This window comes from Pempheris klunzingeri, chromosome 8 (assembly GCF_042242105.1).
Source record: "Pempheris klunzingeri isolate RE-2024b chromosome 8, fPemKlu1.hap1, whole genome shotgun sequence".
Taxonomy (NCBI): Eukaryota; Metazoa; Chordata; class Actinopteri; order Acropomatiformes; family Pempheridae; genus Pempheris; species Pempheris klunzingeri.
The window spans coordinates 22,414,357-22,424,433 of NC_092019.1; the positions used below are offsets into that span (position 1 = coordinate 22,414,357).

General features: G+C 41.5%; 2 protein-coding genes across 2 annotated transcripts; one reads left to right on the plus strand and one right to left on the minus strand.

Moving 5' to 3' along the window:
- Nucleotides 1-246: 246 nt before the first annotated feature.
- On the minus strand, nucleotides 247-4,432 carry tspan13a (tetraspanin 13a). The gene is made up of 6 exons (XM_070835331.1): nucleotides 4,325-4,432; nucleotides 2,764-2,931; nucleotides 2,487-2,567; nucleotides 1,893-2,006; nucleotides 1,637-1,753; nucleotides 247-1,503 (listed from the first exon to the last, which is right to left on the minus strand). The coding sequence occupies exons 1-6, from the start codon at nucleotides 4,385-4,387 to the stop codon at nucleotides 1,429-1,431; spliced, it is 618 nt and encodes a 205-aa protein (XP_070691432.1). The 5' UTR covers nucleotides 4,388-4,432; the 3' UTR covers nucleotides 247-1,428.
- A 2,017-nt stretch (nucleotides 4,433-6,449) lies between these two features.
- Nucleotides 6,450-9,680, plus strand: LOC139205676 (C-type lectin domain family 4 member M-like). The gene is made up of 7 exons (XM_070835964.1): nucleotides 6,450-6,510; nucleotides 7,511-7,594; nucleotides 7,689-7,796; nucleotides 7,887-8,081; nucleotides 8,388-8,548; nucleotides 8,715-8,836; nucleotides 9,427-9,680. The coding sequence occupies exons 1-7, from the start codon at nucleotides 6,450-6,452 to the stop codon at nucleotides 9,596-9,598; spliced, it is 903 nt and encodes a 300-aa protein (XP_070692065.1). The 3' UTR covers nucleotides 9,599-9,680.
- The last annotated feature ends 397 nt before the right edge of the window (nucleotides 9,681-10,077 follow it).

Genomic DNA, 10,077 nt, shown 5'->3' on the forward strand with positions numbered 1-10,077 from the left:
CCTGACACTACGTAAAGAAATGTAGATCTTAAACACACACTCCTAACCCTTCATGACCAGACCAGAAGAACCTGCTTGACAATCAAACAATCAGTACGTTTGTCTTTCAACCAGAAACTTGTAGGCATATTCAAAGTGTCTAGACAAGGCCACCTGATAGGCTCGAACCCTGCCAGTGCATGCTGGGATAGAACAAACCCCATGTTTAGAAAATGAATAGAGCCAAATATAGGATGCAGTTAATCATTCAGTGTGCACACAATGACTTTATTTTATAAGTTTGCAGTGCAGCAGCTGAGCTATTTGAGTTCACAGTGACCTTGGTGGACAGGTTGGACCGCCTGAGCAGTCTGTAGGCCATTCAGGAGGAATCTGAACAGCAAGCGCAGTTCCTGGTTGACATCCTGTTGGAATGTTAACGAGTCACGTGGCACCAAGTTACCGACGCCGGCGTGAAGACACGTCTCTTTATCAGTGCAGGATCTCACAAGCAAAGCATAAATACAACATTTTCCCTACATGTTCAGCAACTCAGCGTGTTTATGTTTCACAATGGAGGAAAAAAAGACGGCGGCCGTGACACAACGAACAAGATGACTTGTGATTTAGTGTCCAGAATTCATGTTATTCAGATGTATTTAACAGGAAACAAATAAATACACATACAAAACAAAAACAGACCTGGTTTAATAACAGTCTGCATCAATAGGCAATAGGTTTGACCTCAATTTAATCTTAATCTTTTCCTGCTGTTAGGACACCCAACACCCAAACCCAGTGTGTGTGTGTGTGTGGTCACCCATGAATAGTTAGTCTGGGATTAGTGAGCACAGTCACCCGGCCGTCATGTTGCTATGCTGCTCTCTATTTGAGTAAGGTGTGTGTATGGTGAGTACACACAGCTGCTGTTGACTTCCAACAAAGATTAGAATTTAAGAAGCAATGCGTGGATGTATCAGGTTTAATTTAAAAAAAAGGAATAGTTCACATCATGCTCCTTTGTTTTGTCTGTAGTTCAGTCTCCGGCACAAACCCATTAACACTTTTACATAGCAATTTTTGTATGGTTTAAATAATCAAGATATAATCAAGTCAATTAGTGAGCTTCAGAGGTGCTGGTAGGTGGATTTTCTTACCTTTGACATAACAATAAAACCCACCTTTGCTCATACCAGTATTGTACTTACAGCCTCACTTGGTGTGGTGTGATCAGTGGCTAATGTTAACTTTACATAGAAGCCGGGAGTCAGTTTGCCCACTCGCCTTCATGACCTTTCTGTCATCTGCTACTGTCACACGGTAGCAGATGACATCCCATAGTGGTCACTCGTGGCTACAATGGTAATTATTCAGCATGAGATAACTGTGATTTGCAAAGTTAAGAGGAATTCAGCAGTGCATTCTTTTGGTTTATTGAATTGCGAGCGGTTATAGGAAGGCTCCAGGATTTGATCGAGGGTCTTTGATATTTCTGTATCTGTGAGCGAGCCAAACTCCAAGGATCTGAAAGGAAAGATAAATGAACAACGGTTGTCTGAATTTACAATAAACTTCATCCCAGCACAGTCTGGTCAGTTCACACCAACCGTCACATTTCTGAAACACATCCGCTTTGTTGCCGTGGCGTTTTACTGACCTCTGTGAAACTGAAGAAGAGTCCGATGCCACCCACAAACTGAAGCACCTCTCCCGCATACTGCTGGATAAGGTGTGAGCACACGTCACAAGTCGCTGGTTTGTTGACAAAGCACATCTAGAAGGAAGAGGAAGTCGAGGAGAGCATTCGTGAACTGCCAGAGATGTGATCTTTTAAAAATCAAGAGGTTCAGGTTGCAGCTGAGCGAAAAAAAAAAAAAAAAAAAAAGAGAATATATCGCAGGTGACTTCCTTACAGCTGCACATGAGCCACTGTAGTTGACAGATGAGAAGCCACAACAGTTGAGCGTTTTCTCTACGTCCTTTTGAGTCGCCTCGGATTTGTTCCATCCAACCTCCAGCAGGTGTTCCTAAGAAAAGAAAAACCACACAGCCAGGATCACTAAACATCCTAGTATTCATGCTCATCCGAGGACAAAAGAACATCATTATTGGACTGAATGTAGTTCAGCATGTAAAGATTTAATGCTCCTTCTCCTACAAAACGCTGTGTTAGTATGTGTGGAGTTAGTTGGTGTTTTTATAATGAAGTGTGAAGTGAGTGTTGTCTAGATTACTCTGGATCAGACAGTGCTACAGTGATCTAGGACTTAAAACGAGCCGTCCCCTGCTTGGACCACAGCCTTCTCCAAACTTGACCTTCACTGTGATCTCACTTGTGAAATTTCATGACATTTAAAAACCTGACAAAGTACTCACAACCACATCTGTGGTAGTTCCTGGTACAACAGGCGTCAGTAGGACGACATTTTGCCACACACACGCCCACATACACACTAACAAGGTGAAAACAACAGCAGCCACACCGTCGCGGCTGGTCGTAAACACACCTGTTGGTCTTTATTCAGGGTCAGACAGGCACAGGACACCGAAAACTGCACGACAAACACCACGAACAGGATCATCATGTACTGGGCCAAGTTCAGGAAGGTTACATTGGATTAGAAATCATGCAAACAGTCTGAAATCTCCCCCATGTTGCTGCTACACAAGAACCATTAAAGCTCCAGCTCGACAGAGATGTAGGCTAAATTAATTCTCATTCTGTTCATCAGAGGGTGTGTGGTCACTCCTACCAACAAACCACACAGAGACACCAAAGGATACGAAGAAGAGCAGGACCTGCTGGTGCTTCAGGGCGCCGCACAGCCCCACAAAGGCAACCAGGAGTAGGAAGATGCCCACGCTGATGACGCCCGCCACCACCCCGATGCTGGAGACCAGGCCGAACCATTTCCCCCAGGCTGCCACTCCGATCAGCAGCAGACTCACCAACTGAGGAGGAAGAAAACGGCGCCGGCATGAGAGGAGAAGGAAGTGCAATCAGAGGCACCTTTCTAATGAGGCAGCCGGAACCAGCTGGCTGAGGGTGTGACACATGATCGCTAGTCACTGATACTGACGCATCTTTTTCTGTCCGGTTCAGCCCGTCATCCAGTTTAATGCCATTTCCCAAAAGTGTCTCCACAGTGTATGAACCTTTTCTCACTCTCAGCTGCCTAAAGCTTCCTTTTCCTTCACGGTGGAGCCTCTGCTGCAGGCTTTACTCCAAAAGTACAAATCTTAAATCATAAGATTGTATACCATCAACAGTTTACATCAATCACAAATGTGCTGTGTGTGTGTGTGTGTGTGTGTGTGTGTGTGAAATGTTAAAATGCTACTAGTTTTGTGTATTTAGAAGTGGATGAGTGCAGTGAGGAGCTGCTTCTCCACCTGGACATGACATTAAATCTTGGGCTACAACCAACAATTGTCATCATCTTCGATTCAGTTCCCACAGGTCGAAGGAGACGTCCTCATATGCCTTGTTTCAATCAACAATCCCAAAGATATTCACTCAACTACTGTATTTATAGGACAAACAAAAGCATCAAATACTCACATTTGAGAAGCTAGAACCAGAAAGTGTTTGACACTCTGGCTTAAGAAAAAAAAAAAAAGTCATTCGATTATCAAAAAGTAACAATAACAAAATCATCTTAGTTGTTTTCATCATTACTGGCTGAGGTCTGACTGTCCACGTGACTGGATTTGTACACTTTAATCTGTTTTTACAGCTTTATTGGACTAAGCAGAATTTATTGGACTAAGCAGAATTTATTGGACTAAGCAGAACTTATTGGACTAAGCAGAATTTATTGGACTAAGCAGAACTTATTGGACTAAGCAGAATTTATTGGACTAAGCAGAATTTATTGGACTAAGCAGAACTTATTGGACTAAGCAGAATTTATTGGACTAAGCAGAACTTATTGGACTAAGCAGAACAGGGATTTTTAGCTTTTTGGTTCCACGGATTGTTCAGAGACTCACTGGAGTTTTCCACGGTTAGAAAAAAGTAGAAAAAAGTCTGACATTGTTCACATTATCTGTTGTTCATGATTTACGAATGTGATGCTTCTCTGGCGGACAAATAAGAGTTCATCCTTTTTTCTTTTTTTTAAATCACGAAGCATTAGTGATAATAAACCCCACCAGCGCTGGACCTGATCACCCTCCTCCAGCAGCTGTGGCGTTTCCTCCTCAGACATCAGCCCAAACACTGAACCCTCTCTCTTATTGCGTCTCTCACAAAAGAAGCACCAACTCTGGAAGCCCTTTTTTTAAAAAAAATAAAAAATCAGTGACATCTGCAGCGCCACAGAAGCAATAAACTCCTACTTACAACATAAAGTATATTGAGAGCGCTGAGCGTGTTCTTGGTGCAAATGAATCCGCCGCAAACCATCGCTGCTGTGTGCGTCAGTACTCCGGATCTCCGGCTCCTTGTGGCCTCCTGTGAGCAGGAAGAGAGCTCAGGGACCGTTTCCTGCTGCCTCATTAGTCAGCCTGCTCTGACACACGCTCCCTGCCTCCATCAGGTGTCTGTTTCTCTGCTGGCACTCACAGGTCAGCACGGATCACTGGCTCACCGCAGCTGCAAGGTCACTCAAAGCGGCCTCTTCATTTGCCTTTCATTTATTTTTGTAAATATATGCTCGTTTTTTCACTTGGATTAATTCCACATTAATTAAAGCCGGTCTATAATCTGCCGTCGTGCATCGTGGCTGCGCTCAACAGCTCCCTCCTGTGGCCACACATGCGAACTACAGGCGGCGCACAAACATTTTAATTAAGAAGATATTGAGATGTGAAAGCACACGAATAAACAAGTTTAACAAAAATTATTGGATCGAATATGTGTTTGAGTGCGATGTAATTCATGTGACTTTCACACGTTTTGGTGTTAATATTGTGCAGTAATTGAGCCATTTGTGCCAAATTTTAAATCAGTAAATATATACACTACTCACAAAAAGTTAGGGATATTCGACTTTCAGGTGAAATATATGGAAAATGTAAAAAGTGAAAGCTACAGTGATATTATATCATGAAAGTAGGGCATTTAAGTAGAAGCATGCAATGGTAATTTTATTCATCTTAAACAATTTATTGAAAGAAAATCTAACAACAGTGGTAGGTATACCACAACAAAACATTTTCAGTGTCTCAATAAATTGGGATGTGGCCAAAGGACGTCCACTCCTCTCCTTTCTGTGACTCTTCCAGTCACTGTATCACTGTTACAACCTCCTGATGACACTCTGTGACCCTCTAAGCTCAGTGAACACCTCCGTCTGAGGACTTCCTGTTTGAAGCCTCCAGTGTTGAGGTGCTGCTGATCAACTGTTAGGTGTCGTCTTGGTCTCATGATGTCAGAATGTGAACAGCAGGATGAGGAGGACTGTTTAAATACCAATTCTAACTGAAGCAGGAAATGTATTGGTGGATTCATGGATCAAACCTGCTGTGAATGTTGCTGTTAAGCTTCTTGTTAGAGAACAGCAACTTGTGCAGAAAGTACTGAAACACTGAACAGTTGGACATGTGCATTCAAAGGTTTAGAGAAGGTCACATTAAGTTCACCTGGAAAGGTTAGAATGCATTTTAGGTTCATCCTGAAATTTCACCTGAAAGCCGAATATCCCTAACTTTTTGTGAGTAGTGTTTATATATCAGTAAAAAAGGTCCCGTCATGCACCTTCTGTGAACCTGAACATTATGATTTGTTTCAGGACTGTTGCTTTAGAGCACTTTGGTTTGAACTGGGCGGATGTGGTCCATAAGTGCTGTCTGTAAATAAGGTCTCAGATCACCATCTGCTTGACAAACAGTGTGACAAACATGTGAGGTTAAAAATGTGAGGTTAAAATGGATTTGGATCACAAACATTTAGGAGATTGTATTTGAAGAACTGAGCCGGGGAGTCAGCAGAGGGAAGAGGAGCTGTGATAAACTTTTTTTTTTTATAGAAATGTTGACTGATTGACTTGACTGATTTTTTGTTCATAGCTAAAGACATGAGAAATAAGAGTAGTGTTCTTCACACATCAAACAAAAGTGTTAACAGAAAGGCATATCAGTACAGGAAGAACATGCTGGTACAGAAATGCAGCTGGTCACATTTTGAGCAGAACCATCAGTGACATGACGCCTGCTGTGATAAAAAGGGTTTTCCAGCATGCTGAGGCACGCGCAAGTTATTAAAACCAAAAGAAGGAGGCCACTTCACTGCCACCTCTGCTTCGTTCATACTCCTAATGATAAGAAGGAGCTGTGATGCCCAGTGTTTGCTGACATCATCACACCCATCATTCTGCCCAAAAGGAGAACTGCAGATGACTCACAGGTTTCTCTCAGTCTGACACCAAACCGCACTCACAGTGACCGCCATTCACTCTGGTGGCTTGAGTTTGCATTTGTGTCTCTGACACGAGGAGAATACTGTCCATCATAAACCTGATGAAATGATGGAGGAGGAACTGAATTACGTGGCAGTGGCTTTCAGGGCTGACAGTATTCCTGCACATGGTGAGTCGTGTATTGTGTTTTTAGGAGCGCAGCTATACGGTCTGCTGAACTGAAGCACATTTACTCTTTGAGTTTTACTACGCCCTGCTATTTTAATATTGTTTTTGACTTTACGGCATTTGTTTGACAGATACAGTTACTATTCATTGGTAATATTTTACACACAAAGCAGAATATGATTCATTGTCCTACATAAAGATTTAAATTAGTTGCTACATTGAAGTAATAATGACGTATGTAACATGAGTACTTATACCTTTTATACTTTAGCTGCATTTTACCGTTAATGCTCGTTTTTTGAGTACGATTTTTGAGTACGATTTTGAATGCAGGACTTTTACTACCGCAGTGTTTTCTATTGTGGTATTCCTACTTTTACTCAAGTAAAGAGGACTTCTTCCACCACTGGCCTTTGAGGAGGTTACTCAACAAGGAAGCTCCCAGATTTACATATGTATCTATGTTTGATTGCACACACAGAAATACCTGTAAAAAAAATACAGTAATCTAAACCTCTGTCTTACTTTTTAAGCATCTTCATTCCTTCATGAAATAACTTTATCTTTCACCATATAACATTTCTGTCACCTCTCACTTAGTGATGTTGATCTGTGATGGATGATGTTTGCAGCTGCAACTTTCCGGCATTGCAGCATTTTGAATTGCCCAACAGCAACAAAAGGAATCTGTGAACTGCACCGTGAAGATTTTTGTAACAGTTTGGAAATCAGCTACTCGTCTGTCTTACAGTTTCATTTTGTGTTCGTTGTCGTGGACAATCAGTCACACAGTGGCATACCTCCAGAGTAGCTATGGTGCTGTCTGATAGAGAAATATTCAGTGTTACAGTAAACATCCAGATTTGCTGTCGGTAAACTGAAAGTGTTTCTCTCTGAAAATGCTGCTGGAGGATGTAGAAATACCAGACTGCAGACCAGGAAGTGACTTTTGAAAGTCACGAAACATTTCATTTCCTGTTTTTTTTTTTTTTTTTTTGCAGAAAAACTTAATGACCTGGAGATAATATATGATGAGGTGATGACTGAGAAGCAGCAGGCATGGAACACAAATCCTGTCATAACAGGTTATCTAATATCCACCATAAAAACAAAATATGATAACAATTAACTATCTATATACTATATATTTGTGTGGGTTGTTTTTTTTGTCCTGGGTAGGGAATGAAAAGAGAGCTCCGCTGTTTACTCTGCTTCATCTGGTGGCAGCATGTTTGGGGGTTATTTGTATCAGCTTGGTGTCAGCCATCATCGCCCTCAGCATCCGCTGTAAGTCTGTCGACCTGCTTTCAAGGACTTTCAAGGCAGTTTGAGAGTGACAAAAGAGTCCAACAGTAACGGCCCATGTTTCCACTGTAGTCAACACAGTCCTGTCAGAGCAGCACAGAGAAAACATCAACTTGACCACCCAGAATCAGCAGCTGTGGACAGAAAAGACGGACCTGGAGAGACGGACAGAGGAGCTGACCAGAGAGAGAGATGGACTCAACTGGACTGTCGGAGTCATCCTGGAATATGACAACTTCCCGGTGAACAAACACTGCCCACAGAGAGGTGAAAACATGGTGTCCTGTTTAGCTCCTTAATATTTAATGTAGTCATTTCACTTTTACCTTTTACGGCATTTTGATTTTTGTCCATTTTTGCATATGAACAGTGTGTTATGTCATGATTCATCTATCAGAGCTTAGACTTTCTGGCACAGTTTTTTTTTATTTGAGTAAAATAAATGACCTGGTCAAAGAGAGGAACAAAAGAAAAAGTAGTGTTTAATTTAATTTGTTTAATTCTACTATATATTTTATTCATCAAGGAAAATGGCCGTGTTTGTCACTTTGTTGTCTTGTCCGTGTGTCGCAGTGTGTAAACCTTGTCTGGACGGCTGGGTGCTGTTTCAGTCCAACTGTTACCTGTTTTTGAACTTTAATTATTACAATGACTGGCGGATTTGGCAGCAGAGCCGTGATCGCTGCAGAGAAATGCATGCAGACCTGGTGGTGATTGAAAGCCAGGAGGAGCAGGCAAGACTCATTTGGTTTAAATTGCATTTACATGCTCAAACAAAGATGGAGAGCAAATCTTTTTCCATCTTTATAGACCGAGAAGGAGATACATGATGTCCATCATTATTATCATTATTGCAGAGGCAAAGACATGAATCAATTGACACCTGTATCACAAATTTAGGAATTCATCAATAACCACACAACAGACTACAGTGATGTAAAGCACGGCTATTGGATTGGCCTGAGGGTCGAGGACGTGACAGACAGGTGGATGTGGGTAGATGGAAGCAACGTCACTGTGATGTAAGTGCAAAAACACACATGTTTTCACATACGCTGTTTTAACCTCGTTTTAACCTCTAAGTCGTGACCACAGTAGCTCACAGAGACATTACTTTGTCTTTACTTTAAACAAAATGTGCTCCATTTTACACTCTGTGTCACTGCGCTATACCTGAAGGAAGCAAAAATTCTAAAGTTTCTTAAAGTGGCAGATGGCGAAAAGAGTGAAAAGCTCTGGGAAAATCCAAAGAGGGCCGAGAGGAGGGAGGCAACAAAGGGAAATGTCTTCAATTAAACTGTCGACTGTAACTGTAGAAGCTGACAGTGACTCTGACGCCTGTACAGAGACTCACTCTCACACCACTCAAAGAGAACAACCGACACTATCAACTGTACAGCTTACATTGGCATTAAAGGAATAGTTCGACATTTTGGGGTAATCAGATTAATAATCAATCAACTGATCGGCTCCTCACTGTAGCTTCATATTTAATGTACAGATATGAGAGAGTTATCAATATTCTAAGTCTGAACAACGCGAACAAGCGTGTTTCCCAAAATGTCGAGCAGACACGCAGATTGATGTCCTGTGAATTTTTTTTCCTCATTAGGTACTGGACGACACAACGAGGTGGCCACAAAGCATCTTGTGCTCTTACTCTGCCACACGCGGAACCTCTGGCCAACTGGCAAAAAACGAGCTGTGAGATGAGGAACCGCTGGATTTGTGAAACAAGAGCCTTGATCAAACCGGATGAGCCGAATAGGTTCTTCAACATCTAAGACTGATAATAATATGTATTCTGTATCTGTCTTTCTCTCAGATCTGTTTCTGTCAAAAGGGTTTTTAGAACATAAACAAATATCAGCACATTTTCTTTCTCTTATCTTTTTCTAGTTTATTGAAAAAAAAATATTGTCTGCAAACGTTGCAGATTACATCAGCACATTTGACTTGCATGTAACAGGCTTGAACGCACTAGACGTTCAAGAGATAAGTATTGAATAATCACCTGTCGTCTTTGTGCTGAGTAAATGTTATAAACAGTTTCTATTGCTCTGACATAAGCACTCAGTGGCCTCTTTATTAGATACACCTCTACAGTGTAATGATGTTTTTTTGACATTGTCATAATTGTGTTTATTCAACTACATGTTTTACTTGAAGCTACAGTTAGTGATATTGTACTGGACTGCATTATTCTGTTTGTGATATTCTGCCCCACTCATTTCTATAAATGGAAAAAAAAAATTAGAAACAC